Source organism: Miniopterus schreibersii, assembly GCF_964146895.1.
Source record: "Miniopterus schreibersii genome assembly, chromosome: 4".
NCBI classification, from domain to species: domain Eukaryota; kingdom Metazoa; phylum Chordata; class Mammalia; order Chiroptera; family Miniopteridae; genus Miniopterus; species Miniopterus schreibersii.
The window spans coordinates 98,835,814-98,852,353 of record NC_138105.1 but is presented as its reverse complement, the minus strand read 5'-3'; the positions used below and the strand labels follow the sequence as shown (position 1 = coordinate 98,852,353).

The window sequence follows — 16,540 nt, the reverse complement described above, 5'->3', positions numbered from 1 at the left end:
AGTGTTGTTTTTGAGTTGTAATCCTGTCCAGTTGTTATAAAGAAAAATATGGCTGAAGAGTCATTCTAACCAAAACCCAGTAAAACTTTAAACTGTTGTGTCTCATATTCAGGTGATGATTGGAACTGCTCTTAACACAAGTGAGATGAAGAAGCTCATCACCCACATGGGTGAGATGGACCATCCCTGGAACTGTCCCCACGGCAGGCCGACCATGAGACACATCGCTAATCTGGATGTCATTTCTCAAAACTGACATTTCTCATTTTATAGAACAAGGCAGCTTATTGCAGACTTTTCTGCTTTGAAAGGCAGGGTTTTTTATCGTTTTGTTTTATTTTTGTTTCAAAATTAGCCTGCTACTTAAAAAGTACCAGAGCCGTTTAGAAATGATGTTAAGAACCTTCTGAACCATGTGGAGCACTGCTGCAGTGTTTTTTGTTCTGCATTTGTGTGTGTGTCTGTGTCCTTGTGTTTATATGTCTGTGTGTGTGTGTCTCTCTGTGTGCCTTTGTGTGTGTGTTTGTGTGTGTGTACAGGCAAGAGCACATGTTTCAAAAACAGGAAGAGCACTTTGGAAATTAGGCAGGCCTCTGCTCTGGCCCAACATTATGTTAGGCTGCAACTTTAAGCCCTTGATGATTAAATTTGTAATGGTTTAATTTCATAAGTTTAAAATTATGATCCTTTTGGGTTAGTGCTTCTCAACCCTGATGCACATTAAAATTTAAGAACCCAGTGGGGATTCTCTGCCCAGCTGGAAAAAAAACAACCCAGGTGATTTTTAAATATTATTTGGAGCGGCCAGGGCAGTAGGCAAAGGGAAATAAAAGGTTTGGATTTGTCTGTAATTTAATGCTGTGATGTGGTTTCGTTGGGGTGCAAACTGCAAGATGTTCTAGTTACTGGCCCTGAGTGGTACTAGAGATAGAAGAATCTCTGTATTTTGTCAAAGTTTTTCATGGAATTTTGTCCCATTTGAACTCTGCCAAAAATGCACATAAAAATGCTGACTGTGGAGTCTAAGCGGTGGTTGTTGTACACTGAAGTGTAGGCCATCCCCCTGCTCTCCCTGCCTTGCCCAGGTCCGGGGCCTCGTGGGAGAGAGGGCTTCCATTTGCAAACTTAGAAGTCATTCTTAGCTGTAAGGAGACAGTCAAGTAATAATTATTACCAGTTATTGTGTTGAGCACTATGCTTGTGCGCTTGTCTTCAGGGACTCAATATTTTCAAGAACTCTGCAAATTGGGGTTTCTGGCCCCAAAGATGGCAATGTTCTAATCCCAGAACCCTTGAGTATGGGGCTCTGCAGATGTGATTAAGGAATGGGCCTTCAGAAGTGGGGGACATGCCCTGGTGTGGCTGGCTGGGCCCAGTCTGTCCCATGACTTAAATGTTGGAACCTCTCCCAGCTGTGCCAGGGAGGTGCAACCTCTGATTTGGAAGATGCGGGAAGGCAGCCTCTAGAAGCTGGAAAAGGCAATTCTCCCCTGGAGCTGCCAGAAGGAACTGGCCCTGTTGGTGACTTACAGAACCGTAAGATGGTAACTTGGTGTTGCTTTAAGCCACTAAGCAAGTTTGGGTAATTTGTTTACAGCGCAAAGGAAAACTAAACGCCTGAATTATTCCTGTGTTACGGTGAAGCTGAAGGATGAGAGGCCACCCGGCCGTTAACAGCTGGGAAAACCCAAGTCAGGTGCATCTAGCTCCAGATTTCCACCTGGCCAGGAGCCGAAGGGCAGAGAACCCTAAGGCTGCGCGGCCCCTTTAAGGGCGGGGATGGGCGGGGCCCGCGGTTGCCTGGAGACGGAGCCGCGTCCTGAGGCACTTAAGCGGCGCATCTCCAGCTGGGCCAGGCGTCCAGAGCCAGCTCGGGGTCCGGTGCCCCAGGCCCCACGTGCGCCTCGCCGGACTGGACAGACAAGCGGACCTGCCTCCGAGGACCTGAGCCGGTGGGTGGTGGGCGAGGAGGGTCAGGGAGGGGTGGGAAGTGCGGGGGCCCGGGCCAGAACTGACGCGCTTTCCGTGCTGCCTGGGGAAGGAAAGAGCAGTTACCAGGACCTGGTGTCAGGCAGGGAGGGCAGATAAAACAAAAATTCACGGGAAACACACCATTAGGAGCGAAATTTTCCTTGTAGTTCGCGTGTCACTGACACGGGACCCGAAAGCCTGTAGGAAAGGCCCCCCCGAGCTTAGGAGTGAGGGCAGCGCGCTTCACCCAGGGGACTGACGGGGGAGGGGGGGGGCTGGGAAGAGGGATGGGGTTTGAAGGAGGAGAGAAGCTGGACCGAGTACGAACAAAAAGCCTAGAGGAGAGGTGGAGCTGAGGGCTGGTGCCCAGGGGACGCCCTCCAGCCAGCAGGGGGCGTGGGGCACCCCCAACCCTCCGGGCGCGCGGACAGGGACCCGCCTTGCAGTCCAAGGCTCACCTGTGCTCCCCCTGGTGGGCTGGGATGCACTCAGGACGGCCAGATTTAGAGGGCCACGGGCCCTGCGGCTTTGGAGCCCTGCCCCTCAGCTCGGACCTTGACACCCTGTTTCTTGTTTGGCATAGGGGACGCTCAGGCAATCGTAGGACTGGCATAGGGAGTAGGTGGCCAACGATTTCAAGGTCCAAAACAGGAAAGTGACACAAAATAATCACGATTACTGATTTTGTGTCCTTTCCCACACTTTAGAGAAGGGTTTTGCGCATCAATTCATTGAATCCTTATAAGGAAACAAGGTATTCCTATTCCTATTTGGTATCTGAGGCAGAAGGACATTAAGTAACTTGCTAAGAAGCTACAGCTGGTCAGGGGGACTGGGGAGTCTGAGTCCAGCTTTGAGCACTTTGCCACGCTGGCACATAGGACACAGGTTTTGCAAGTACGGACTGACGGCACCCAAGACCTGAGAGGCTGAGTAGCCGTTTTTCATGGACAGGATTACCCTTCTTACTGGGACACTATTTGAAAACAAATGGCAGACAGGGGTAAAGTTTTAGGGACAACCAATGTAATATTGAGGCTGTATTATTTTTATAAACTGGTGATACCTGTGACTTGTAATTTTCCAGACTTTAGGAGAATGGTAATGACATTAAGCTGTAAGCTAAAATTTTAATTACATGTGAAACCCTCAAGTATTTAGAGCTATAATTTTTATTTTTTTCAGGTAAAACTCATCAGTGCTTTGAAATAAACAGCTTTCAACCAAAGGAGTTTGATACTTAAATAAAGAAGATGGTGAAAGAAAAGAAAAAAGAGAAAAAGATAGAAAAGTCTGTCTACTCTCCCTCATCTCTCTCTGATAATCCAGAGATTTTCAAGCAAGATGGCAATTCTACTAGACAAGAAATGTCCATAATCACTACCCTACTACCACTGGCACTAAATGAGCAGGGATTAAAAAATGGGTCCAGAAGTGATCATCAGCAAAATGAAGATGCCACTCGATACGAAGAGCCCATTCTGACCAATCTCATCATCGAAAGGTGATTTTAAAAAAAATATGTTTTTATTGATTTCAGAGAGAGGAAGGGAGAGGAAAAGAGAGAGAGAGAAACATTAATAATGAGAGAGAGTCATTGATCTGCTGCCTCCTGCACTACTGGGGATCAAGCCTGCAACCAGGGCATGTGCCCTGACCAGGAATCAAACTGAAATCTTCTGGTTCATGGGTCAACCGCTGAGCCATGCCAGCCAGGCCAAAAGGTGATCTTAATGGGCAGTATCATCCATGCTCCCTTTTCTACCACATTTATGTACTCTGTTCTCTCTCTCGGCAATCTCTGACCATAGCTTCATGTACCACCCCTCCTAGATGTTGTTAGCACTGTTCCCTCTCTCAGAGCTTTATAGGTTCAAATGTTTAACTCCCTACTGTACATCGTCCACTGGACTTCACAATCCCTGTGTCCAAAGCATAGACGGCAGGACTTGGAATAAGAGGAGCTGGATTTGAGTCTATGACATCAACCCCATCGCTGAAACTTCCTGAGCCTCAAGATCTTAGTTGGGGAAAATAACAGAGAATACACACCTTAGAAGGTTCCTCTGAATGTGGCTGTTTCTCTCCCAGGTGTTGGCTTCTCCTTTGGCCCTGTTTCTGTAAGGGCACCGCCGTTTTCTTGTATATCCAGGCTTGAGATCAGAGGACTGACCCCCTCCTTCCTTGTGCCATTCACATTTCTTTTTCCTGTACGCTACTCTCACTAGTCCCTTTCTCTATACATAGGCTCTTTACCTCTTGCCTGGCTATTGCACTAACTTCCCAAAGATTTCCCTGCTTCTCGGCTCTCATCCCAGGTCTCCCGTATAGATCTACCTTCCTGTTTACATCACTCCCTGTGTTAGTTATCTGTCTTTGTAACAAATCACCCTAAAACTTGACAATAAGTATTGTCTCACACAGTTTATTGGGGCCAGGAGTTTGGAGGCAGCTTAGCTGGATGGGGTTAGGTTAGGATCTCATGAGGTTCAGTCAAGATTCCAGCCAGGGCTGCTGCCATCTGCAGGCCTGGTGGGGTGGACAGTCTGCTTTCAGAGTGGCTGTTGGCAGGAGGCCTCCCCTCAGTTCCTTGTCACAGGGACCTTCCCCACAGGGTTGCTTGAGTGTCCCCACGACATGGCAGCTGGCTTCCCCGGACAGTGATTCAAGAGAGAGCAAAGGCGGAAGCCACAGTGTCTTGTAATCTAGTCTTGGATGTCACCTGTGGTCGTTTCTGAAACATCCCAGCAGCCACGCAGGTGGGTCCTATTCAGTGTAGGAGGGGACTCCAGGAGGGCATAGAGGACCGGAGGTGAGAGTCACTGGGAGCTATCTGGAGGCTGGCTACCACCTCCCCTGAAAAACTCTTACTTTCTTTCCATTGTCTGCAGAATAAAACACCTCAACCTGTCTCTCTGCTCCCAGTACAAGAGCCCACCTAGCCTTTTCCCCACGATTCCATTTATTGTGATCTTTGCTTACAAAGATCACTCTTCCTGGAGTGTTTGTCCCTTGTTTCTGAATGACAAAATCCCACCTCTCTTCAAGGTCCAGTCTTCTCCATTGCTTCCCAGTAGGAAGTAAGCTTCCTCAAAACTTACTTACTGATGACTTCCTATTATGTATTCCTGTATGCATAGTATGGATTACGTCCTATTACATGAGTTACTGTAACTTGTTTATAAGCCTCAACTTCTCTTCCAGGCTGAAAATTCCTTCATAGCAGAGATACACCCAGAGTATTAAACACCAGATCTCAGGCCTCGCAGGCGCTCAGTCAGAACTCACAGTTCGAATGGTGTCAGCAGCCATTGACTAGTGAGCTGCTGAGCTGAGCACTATAGAAGGCTATTGAAAAGTATGAAATGTGGTCTATACCATGCCCCCCTGCCCCCACCTGGCCTGTGCCTCTTCTGTCCTTCCTCCTGACCTCTGTCCCTCACTCCGCGTGCTCCATCTGTGCTGCTTTCCTCTCTGTCTGCTGAACTTCCTGCCTCAGGGCTTTTGTACTTGCTGTTCCCTCTTCCTGGGTTCCTCTTCCCAGGGATGTTCTCATGGATGTTTTGTCTCAGGCCCTTTAGGGCTCGGTACAAATGTAGCTCATGTCCCCAGAGAGGCCTCCACCCTAACTGTATACAGTAGCCTCCTCCCCTGGTCACTTCTTTCACAAAAATCGAATACAATCTGAAATTACCTCATTCATTTGTTTCCTGTTTATTGTCTGCCTCCTTTCAGCGAACTGTAAGCTCTCCAGTCTTGTTCACAGTTCTCGCCCCGACTCTGAGAAGGGGACAGGCATCCTGTGGCCCCTGGGGGATATTTGTGTTGCTTCACTCCTGTCAATTATATACCTGAACCCACTGTCACTTAGGTTCACGCTCATCACTCGTGACCTTGAGTTTTCTTTCTCTGTAGCTATGAAGGGGAGAAAGTCCACGGACTGTACGAGGGAGAAGGCTTTGCCGTCTTCCAGGGAGGCTGCACCTACTGCGTGAGTCACACGTTTGGGGACTGGGTGGGGGGAGGTGGGGCGATAGTTTTAGATTTGCATCTTCAGACAGCTCCATTGGTTCTTCACACGACCTTGGAAGCACTTCATGCTGACTTTATTGTGAACTCTGATTACTTATTTTAAGGTAGAAACGTAGCTCAGTGGAACTGATTTAGTCATTTTTTAAATTTTTTCTTTTCCTCATTTTTTTTATTGTATAAACAACATTAACGTCACTACAGTAAATAATGACGAGTGAACCCTCAGTATCATCATCCTTTTGCCATAAATGTTTTGTTTTCTGTGTGTGTGCTTTTTTCAAATTCTCACCCGGGAATATTTTTTACGTTGCTTTTCAGAGAGAATGGAAGGGGGAGAGAGAGAGAGAATCATCAATGTTGTCCTCGGGCTGACGCTCTAACCACTGAGCCAAACCAGCTAGGATATAAATGCTTTTAAAAAGATATTTTATTGATTTCAGAGAGAGGAAGGGAGAGAGAGAGACAGAAACATCAATGATGAGAGAGAAACATTGATCGGCTGCCTCCTGCACGCCCCCGACTGGGGCTCGAGCCCGCAGCCCGGGCATGTGCCCTGACCGGGAATCAAACCCTGATCTCCTGGATCCTAGGTCGATGCTCAACCACTGAGCCACGCCGGCCGGGCTGTAAATGCTTTTAATTTCCTGTTTTCCTTTCGTTCCTTGAATGGATATATCAGTATTTTTACCCGGGCCTATTAATTTTGTAGATAACGTCTCAGATCCGTTTTCACTTCCGATTCCATCTTTGTATTGCTACCTGGTTTGATAACTTAAATTTTTTTGTTGTGGTAAGTATATTTAACATAAGTTTATCATCTCAACCATTTGTAAGCGCACAGTTCAGTGGCATGCAGTGCACTTAGCAGGCTGTACAGCCTTCACCTCTGTCCGATTCCGGAACTTTATCACCATCCCAAACAAACTCTGTACCTATTGAACACCAGCTCCACTTTTCTCCTCCATAATTACGTTAAATGTTCGTAGTGTTCTAAGTTACTATTCACAACCATGCCATAGTTGTTGGATACTTTTGGAGTGCTTTCATTTTTTGCCTTTGTTAATAATGCCACAGTGAGAGGGTATTCATTCATTCATTCATTCATCCATTCATTCAAAGTATCAGAGCAATGTGTGATTATTATAGGAGCACACATTTTTGTGGTTGAGGCCATAGGCATGAATTTTAGTACCTGATTTTTTTCCCCCCTTAACATCCAACATGTTCGATTTCCTGTGTCACAAAAACTCAGAAACGCAGAGACATTGAATTCAGGCTCACGTTTCGCAACTGCACAGACCTGACTGCCTGGTGTAAGTTGTAGGGAGCTGGATTTTTTTGGGCTCCTGCTCAGATGCTCTTTAGAAAAGGGTGGATGCCGGTCCGGTGCCAGCTCAAAGGCATACTCTGCTGCCATCGCTGAATGTGTGGACACGCATGTGCATGGGTGAAAGGGGAGGAAGCTGTTGTGTGAAACCCGTGACTGGTCCCAAGGGCTTATCGTTCTGTTTTGAAGGGTATGTTTTCAGAAGGACTCATGCATGGACAAGGGACTTACATTTGGGCCGATGGAGTGAAATATGAGGTAAAGCATGTAATACGTTCTAATTCTAAACTGTAATTGTCAGACTTAGTGGTCGGGTCCCCACAATTAAACATATTACTTTCATAAAAGTAACTCAGCACGTGGGTTAAAGGAATCCACAGAACCAAAGAATGTAGGTGGAAAGTGACTCGTTATGACTGGGGACCCTCTGGTACTGTGTTAGCAGAGTCCTTTGTACGTTCCAGGAGGCTCTGTGTGTGGATGGCATGCCTGTGTGTACCGGGCGTCTCCTACCTTTTACAGACAAACAGTTTATTATAGACCCTCCTCTGTACCTTCATTTTGTTGAGATCAAACAATAGCCATCCATTCAGATTTCCCCGTTTTCACTGGCTGCTTGTGTTTCACCACGTGGGATTCACTTAAATCTTGATGGGTGGAGGGGAAGATATATTTTTTTAAAAAAATATGTTTTTATTGATTTTTTTTAGAGAGGAAGGGAGAAGGGAGAGAAAGAGAAACATTGATGTGAGAAGGAAACATTGATCAGCTGCCGCCTGCGCACCCCCTACTGGGGATCGAGCTTGCAACCCAGGCATGTGCCCTGACTGGGAATCAAACCAATAACCTCTTGGTTCCCAACAACCATTAAACCACACCAGCTGGGCAGGAAGATGTATTTTTTATTTTTAAATATTTTTAAAATCCTCACCTGAGGATATTTTTTCCATTGCTTTTTCAGCAAGAGTGGATGTGGGAGGGGGGGAGAGAGAGAAAGAGAGAAAGAAGCATCGATGTGAGAGAGACACATCGACTGGTTGCCTCCTGCACAAGCCCTGACTGGGGCCAGGAATTGAGCCTGCAACCGAGGTATGTGCCCTTGGCCCAAATTGAACCCAGGACCCTTCAGTCTGAGGGCTGACACTCTAACCACTAAGCCAAACCAGTTGGGGCAGGAAGATGTATTTTTAAATTGATTGCTAGAACCAAACTGCCCTCCAAGAGGCGGTGCAGATTTCAATTCCCACTCACAGCCTCCTTTGAGGCAGGTTCCGAGAATCCAAGTTCCCAAAGCCAGGGTGTCACCTGCTTGCTGCTTGGAGCTCAGTCTGCACACAGCCTTCTAGATGTTTTCTTCTGCTGGTCTTCTCCCCAGTGGAGGGACCAGGCGAGGGAGGGCAGGCTGTGCAGATAAGGAAGTAGGCAGGTGGAAGCAGGGGGATATCTGAGGGTTTCCACGGGAGGAGAGACAGGTATAGATCGGTAGTCAAGGACGCATCCTAACCATCCCCCAGGCTCAGGGATCTCTCCAGCATCTGCTTTCTGTCACTCTTTTGGCTGTCTTGCCTCAGGGAGACTTTGTGAAGAACATCCCCATGAACCGCGGCGTGTACACGTGGCCAGATGGCAGCACCTACGAAGGGGAAGTGGTCAACGGCATGAGGAACGGCTTTGGCGTGTTCAAGTGCAGCATGCAGCCCATGTCCTACATCGGCCACTGGTGCCAGGGCAAGAGACACGGGAAGGTGGGTGAGGTGGCCAGTGGCGCTTGGTTCTTAAGGAGTAACTGGTTTGTGGTGTGGTCTCATTCTTTCTTGGTGGACACTTTATTCTTGATCACAAAACAGAAATATAATATGGACTGTGTGTCTTGCCTAAGTGTGATGTTTGACTTCTGTATAGTTTAGGCTCCTCAAATTAATTTCTTTATCTTTGTTTTTATCTTTACCTATAAAAAAGCAAGCATTTGTTTTATGAGGCTTGATTTCTAAAAAAATGATATTATTTATTTTAGGGCTCCATTTATTACAATCAAGAGGGTACCTCTTGCTACGAGGGGGACTGGGTTCACAACATCAAAAAGGGCTGGGGGATAAGGCGGTAGGTATTGCCGCTCCTCATCTGGGGTGTGGGCTAAAGGTGTGCCGGGGGGGGGGGGGGTGTGCAATGGTGTTACTTAAAGACAAGGGGCAGACATCACAGAGAACACATTTTTCTCTATAAGCGGGGTGGAATATTTAAATTAACCCCAGTATAATCTCCATGGTAATGAAAATATTCTACGGGAAATTTAGAAAAGCACCACCTTAAATGGTGTCTGTTTTACTTTATTCCCTGTAGAAGCAGCCCTTCCTCGTTCTCTGTATTAGTCGTGGATCTCTGTGATAAGTTTTACATTTTCTGAGGAATGTCGACACATTTGCCTGATTTTTAGATTGAGCTGATAGAGTCAAAATATTTGGGGGCAAAATATCAACTAATTATAATACTATAGGGAATTATTTTTAAAGATTTAAAATCACTGTTCTTATCTACTTTGTCACCTTATGAAATGATCAGAAACTTTAATAAAGTGATTTATTCTACCACCTAAGATGATTTTTTTTTCTTCTAAGGGATTTTTTTTTTTTTTTTTTTAACTAACCACGTACCCACCCACTGAATTAAAACACAGGGATGATTGTATGGGCAGGAGGGTTGGCTCTCTTCATAAGAGTGCAGGGAGAACATCTAAGAGAAAGTCTTGGAGGTAAATGTATATGAGATAATGGATTGTTTTGAATTGTTGTGGTCTTTGTGTTTTTTTTGGTCCTAGTTATAAATCTGGAAATATATACGAAGGTCAGTGGGAAAACAATATGCGCCACGGGGAAGGCACCATGAGGTGGCTGACAACTAACGAAGAATACAGCGGTCAGTGGGAGCGGGGCGTCCAGGTACCGTGCCAGCTGGTCTCAGCAAATACGCCCAGAGGTGGACTTGAGCCACAGCACATATGTTTCTTGGTGTGGTATCGTAAGGCAGTCTGAAATTCAAGCTCTGCTAAGTTTAGAAACTCAACTTATGATTTACTGGTCTAAGCCAGACTTTTGTAGCGCCGTTTTGTTATTTAGTTTTCTTGAAAGGTCTTCCACACAAGCTAGGTTCTGCCATTGGCTAATCCACAGTGCACAGGATAACCTATAAGGACTGAGACCGTTGTTTATACGTTAGAAGCTATGTATTTTATATGGTTAATTTTATACAGTTTATATAGCTAGGATTTTCTGATGATCTTATGTATATTAATCTGGTAACCAGGGACTTTGCTAACCTCACATAATAGTTCTAGTCATTTTTTTGTAGATTCCTTTATTTTTTTAAATCTAGATATCATATTGTCTATAGTCAACGTTGTATCTTTCTTTCTGATCTGTGTGCCATTTTTTCCCCCTTGCCAACTGCACTGGCTAAGACCTCCAATGTGATACTGAGTAGGGGTAGAGAGAGTGGACATCCTTGTGTTGTTCCTGACCTTGGTGGGAAAGAATTAAATCTTCTGTCAAGTGTGATGTTCACTCTAGGTTTTCCATAGGTGCCCTTTATCAGGTTGAGGGAGCTGTCTTTAATTTTTAATTTGCTTACGGTTTTTATCACGAATGGATGTAAATTTTTACAGTGCTTTTCCTGCCTCTAGTCAGATGATCACGTGGATTTTCTTCTCTAGCCTGCTGATACATTGAGCTACATTGATTGATTTTCAAATGTTGCACCAACCTTGCATTCCTGGGATAAACCCAGCTTGGTCATGATGGTACTATCCTTTTTAGGGGAAATGGATCCCATTTCCTAATGCTTTGCTGAGAATTCTCGTGTCTATGTTCATGAAGAATATTGATCTAGAGTATTCTTATAATATCCTTGTAAGCTTTTAGTAATCAGGGTGATGCTGGCCTTGTAACATGAGCTGGAAAGAATTCTCTTCAACTTTCTGAAAGAGTTCGTAAAATTGGTGTTATTTTCTTCTTAGCTGTTTAGTTGAATATGCCAGTGAAGCCTCTGGGCCTGGAGTTGTTTTTGTGGGAAGATTAACTATAAACTAACTGTATATTAGCTATAAAATGTATTTCTTTAGTAAATAATGGGCTATTCAGGTTATTCATTTCTTCTTGAGTAAGTTTTGGAAGTTTGTGTTATTGAAGGAATTTGTCCATTTCATAGAAATTGTTAAATTTATTGGCATAAAGTTCATAATATTCATTTATGATTTTTACATACATAGGATCCATAGGGATGTCCCCTCTTCTGACATTAGTAACTTGTGCTTTCTCTCTTTTTTCTTCAGTAGTCTTGCTAGAGGTGAATCAATGTTATTAAAATTCTCAAAGAGCCGATTTTAGTTTTATTTTCTCTGAGGTCTTTCAGTTTTCACTTTGATATCTGTTCTTTCTTATTGCTTTCCTTTTGCACACTTTGGGCTTTCTCTTCTTTTCCTAGAGTTGTAAGATGGGAGCTTTACTGATTTGAGACATTTGTTTTCTAATGTAAGCATTTAATACCACAGTTTTTTCCTCTAAGCACTGCTTCATCTGTAGCAAACTAATTCTGATACATTATGTTTTAATTTTTGTTCAGTTCAAAATATTTTCTAACTTCCCCATGACTTGCTCTTTGGCCTTATACGTTACTTTGAAATATACTGTTTAATTTCCAAAGAGTTGGTGATTTTTCCAGATATCTTTGTTTGATTTTATGGTTTATTAACTCTACTGTGGTCCACGAATATACTCTGTATGATTGCATTTCTTTTAAATATGTTGAGGTTTATTTTATGGCCCAGAATGTAGTCTGTTTTAGTGAATGTTGGATGTACTTCTGCTTTTGTCGAGTGGAATGTTCTCTAGATGGGAATGAGATTAATTTGGTTGTTCAGGTCTTCTATGTCATTACTCATTTTCTGTCTACCTTTCCTACCCAAGTCTGAGAGGAGAGTGTCCAAGTTTAACTGTAGATTTGTCTGTTTCTCCTTTTGGATCCATCAGTTTTTCCTACATATATTTCGAAGCTCTGTTGTCATGTGTATACACATTGAGGATTTAGCAGAGATTACCTCTGGAAAGTGGGATTTGGAGGGGGCTTTTTTTTTTTTAATCAATCTGCATGTTAAAAATAAAAAAAAATTAAAATACTAGCTAAAGCAGTCAGTATCAAGCCAGGCATGTTCTATGCACTATCTTCAATCTTTACACCCAACCTGCAGGGTAGGTATTATTTCCGTTTTACAGACGAAAGACAAGCTTCAATCATTTGCCTTAGGTCAGAAGGCTGGTTAGGAAGTAGCTGAGCTGGGACTGAACCCAGTTCTGCATGACCCCAAAGTCCATGTTCTTTGCCCCTTCCAATGAGTCATTGTATGTAACCCATACCTGTCGATACACTCAAGTGAAAAGAGGAACTATCTTGACCATTTCTCACGGACATTTCCTTTCTTTTCAGAATGGTTTAGGAACACACACGTGGTTTCTAAAGAGAATTCCCAACACCCAGTATCCTTTGAGGAACGAATACAGAGGGAGCTTTGTAAATGGATGTCGTCATGGCTACGGGAAGTTTTACTACGCCAGTGGAGCCATATATGAAGGGGAGTGGGTTTCCAATAAAAAACATGGCATGGTGAGTGCAGACCTGTGAAGATTACATTTTAAAGACTAAGTAAAGCACCTGAAATACAGTAAAAGGCATGTCATTCTCTACTTAGTAAAATGCATCATCCATTTTGCATAGGATAACTTGCTGCTTTGTTAAGATAATTACATGAATTTAAAAATAATTAACATATCATCAGTTTCATGTATATTTAGAGGCTATTTAATTAGTTTGTTACGTGTGTATGTGTCTGTGTTAGGGTGGTTTCGGTTGTAGAAAATCTAGCTTAATCTTCTATAAATTATAAAAAATAACACGGGCTTCTGTGTTGGTTTGATTCAGGAACTCAGGGTGTCAGGGTTTCCCCTCCATCTACCCATGATGCCTCCCACCATGCCAGCCTCACCCTTATGCTGCCTTTCCTTCATGATTGCAACATGGCTGCTGTGGTTCCTGACTTCACATCCACATCCCACACAAAGTAGAAGGGGAGCTGAAACTCTTTTTCAAGAAGCTTTCCACAAACGTCTTTGAGTTTCACTGAGCTGAATGGGGTCATTTTCCCATCTGTGAATCAGACTATTGGCCTGGGTCCCACAAATATCAAGAGAGTCCCTATTCTGTGGTGGGCTCTCAGCTGGCCATTAGCATAGTTTAATACACATTCTGTGACCTAGGGGTGCTTACAGCTGGGGAGAGGTGGTGAGGCAGATGCAGCGAGAAGGGGCGGGGAGGAGAGAAGGAGCATGAGGAGGAGGAGGATTTCCTCGGTTACACAAGAGTCTAGGAACCTGATTATGTGTGGACTAAGTGCATATCTTAAAAACAAACAGCCCAGCTGGCGTGGCGCAGAGGTTGAGCATCGAACGACCTATGATCCAGGAGATCAAGGTCCGATTACCGATTGGGGCACATGCCCAGGTTTCGGGCTCAGTTCCCAGCAGGGGGCGTGCAGGAGGCACCTGATCAATGGATCTCATCATCACTGTTTCTCTCTCTCTCTCTCCCTTCCTCTCTTTGAAATCAATAAAAAAATATTTAAAAAAAACCCAACCAAACAAACAAAAAACTCCAAACTCTTGAGAAAGATTTTGATGTACATTTACCGATGGTTTTCTAAGAACATTTTTCCTGAACTTCAAAAGTTACCTTTTCTATCTGCAGGGCCGATTAACTTTCAAGAATGGGCGTGTGTATACAGGCCCTTTTTCCAATGATCATGTAGCGGAGTTTCCAAATCTCAACCATGAATTGATAAATAACCCAGACCTGTCCTCAGAATCTGTCCTTGAGAACCAGTTTGGAGGATCTTCCAGTGCCGGTAGGAAGCATCCGCCTGTCAGTTGAAAGTTAATTAATCTGTATTATCTATGGGATCCACTCGTCACAATACACCTGACACTTCAGAAAACAGAAGTTCCCCATGAGCAACTGCTTTCTTAGTAGTTTACTTATTTATTTATTGTGTTTATTGGGGTGACATTGGTTAATAAAATTATACAGGTTTCAGGTGTACAATATAATAGGTTGTTTGAAATACTCTTATATCACACTTCTATGGAAAATTATTTTGGCATCACACTGAAAAACGTTAACATTGCTTTTCACAATTATCCCCTATATTTGCCTCCATTTGCTAGAGATTATCAGAAGGCTCGATGGCAGTGAGAGTCATTCAGTGTTAGGCTCAAGCATTGAGCTGGACCTGGTTCTGTTGCTAAGCAGGTACCCTGAGAAAGAGCAACCAGAGGAGAGGAAGCAGGTAAAAAACCCCACCTTTTGTACTGTTATAAATGTGTATTTTAGGCTTAAAATGTTTTTTAAAAATAATTTACTTTTCAGTGACAGTTGATGTAGAATATACAGACTTTGTATTTCACCAGTTCTCCTAATGCCCTCTTCCAGGGTCCCACCCGGGGTCCCACACTGTTCATGTCCCTCTAGCTTCCTCCAGTCTATCATGGCTCCTCTGTGTCTCATGACCTTGAGACTTTGAAAGAGCAGTGGTCAGTTATTCTGATGAATGTTCCTCATTTGGGTGTATCTGATGTTTTCTTATGAGTATATGTCTTTATTACCTGTTATCAGAATCGTTTTGTCAAAACTTGGGTGTCTCTTCCAGAGCTGGGTTCTGGATCATTCTCGCTTCAGGTGGAGCAAGCTGAGGACTTCTAGCTACTTCCTTTCCCATCCAGATGGCTGCCTTCTAGCTACTTCCTTTCCCATCCAGATGGCTGCCTTCTAGCTACATCCTTTCCCATCCAGATGGCTGCCTTCTAGCTACATCCTTTCCCATCCAGATGGCTGCCTTCTAGCTACATCCTTTCCCATCCAGATGGCTGCCTTCTAGCTACATCCTTTCCCATCAAAGAGGCTGCCTTCTAGCTACATCCTTTCCCATCCAAGTGGCTGCCTTTGCTGTCAGTTTAGTGTCATTGGTTAATCAGGGCCTCCCAGGGTCTGACATCAACCCCTCCTTCCAACCTGCCTCTGTCAATTCCCCTCCTCACTATGCACACTTGTGAGAATACCTGTGGCTTTGTAGTTTTGGGGTCAAGTTGAAGATCTCTCTGCCTAGCCCTGAAGATTTTCTCCTATTTTTTTTCTTTATAGTTTTATAGTTTAGTTTGCTTTATAGTTTTCTTTATAGTTTTACATTTAGGTCTGTGATCCATTTTATTTATTATTTTTTTATATCTTTATTGATTTCAGAGAGAGAAGGAGAGAGAGATAGAAACATCAATGATGAAAGAATCACTGATTGGCTGCCTCCTTCACCCCCCGACTGGGAATCAAACCTCCATCTCCTGGATCATAGGTCGATGCTCAACCTCTGAGCCATGCCAGCTGGGCTAGACAAGAGAACTTTATTGCTGCCAAGAGAACTTTATTACTGTCATTAAGTAGCAGTAAGAAAGTGATCCACTGTCCAGATAACAGCGCGTTTCTTCCTGTTGTTCAGAAGTTGCATTTTATTGACCTGGGTGTGGGTGGGGAGAATATACCACTTACTGAGCTCTCATAGGGACAGGAGGTAAATACTATGACTTCACATGTGTTACCTCCTTCAGTTTAGGAAACAGGTGTTTCTTCTGAGTTTGTTCGCATCGGGTAAGATTAAGATATGCATTGCTCTCTGTTTCCAGGTGGAATATGCTGTCCTAAGGAATATTACAGAGTTAAGACGAATCTACAGCTTTTACAGCAGCCTGGGGTGTGAACACTCCCCGGATAACACCTTCCTGATGACGAAGCTTCAGTTCTGGAGGTTTCTAAAGGACTGCAGATTCCACCACCATAAGATAACCCTTGCTGACATGGACAGGGTGTTAAGTGGTAAGTGCTCCGGGTACCTCACACCTTCTGGTTCAGAGAGTAGTATGATGTCACATCACCGCAAAAGCAGTTAGGAAATGTGGAGGGATGAAGGCAAGGCTGGGAGGGGTGCTGCCGAAATCAACACACAGGCTTCCTTCTCAAGGTACTTGAAGAGGCAATCCTGTGATGTAACAGCAACACCACTACCATCTGCAGCAGGGAGGGGTCAGCGAAGCAGGGCCCCCTACCTGTGTTTGTAAATAAAGT

General features: G+C 44.2%; 1 protein-coding gene across 4 annotated transcripts in view; it reads left to right on the top strand.

The window, feature by feature from the left end:
- Nucleotides 1-16,540, top strand: part of LOC308556705 (radial spoke head 10 homolog B-like) — a 45,394-nt gene that overhangs the window by 15,777 nt on the left and 13,077 nt on the right. For 2 of the 4 annotated variants that reach the window (XR_013998747.1, XR_013998748.1), the window contains exons 15-16: nucleotides 113-1,952; nucleotides 3,157-3,230. Coding sequence is in view for 2 of the 4 variants with exons in the window: in XM_081136163.1 (XP_080992289.1) it covers nucleotides 3,225-3,475; nucleotides 5,887-5,962; nucleotides 7,520-7,588; nucleotides 8,902-9,075; nucleotides 9,345-9,430; nucleotides 10,146-10,266; nucleotides 12,806-12,982; nucleotides 14,120-14,276; nucleotides 14,596-14,717; nucleotides 16,102-16,291 (1,423 nt within the window). In the remaining 2 variants the exon portion in view is untranslated. Of the gene's footprint in view, nucleotides 1-112; nucleotides 1,953-3,156; nucleotides 3,476-5,886; nucleotides 5,963-7,519; nucleotides 7,589-8,901; nucleotides 9,076-9,344; nucleotides 9,431-10,145; nucleotides 10,267-12,805; nucleotides 12,983-14,119; nucleotides 14,277-14,595; nucleotides 14,718-16,101; nucleotides 16,292-16,540 lie in introns of those variants that run through there. The other 2 variants (XM_081136163.1, XM_081136164.1) reach the window with 2 other exon arrangements.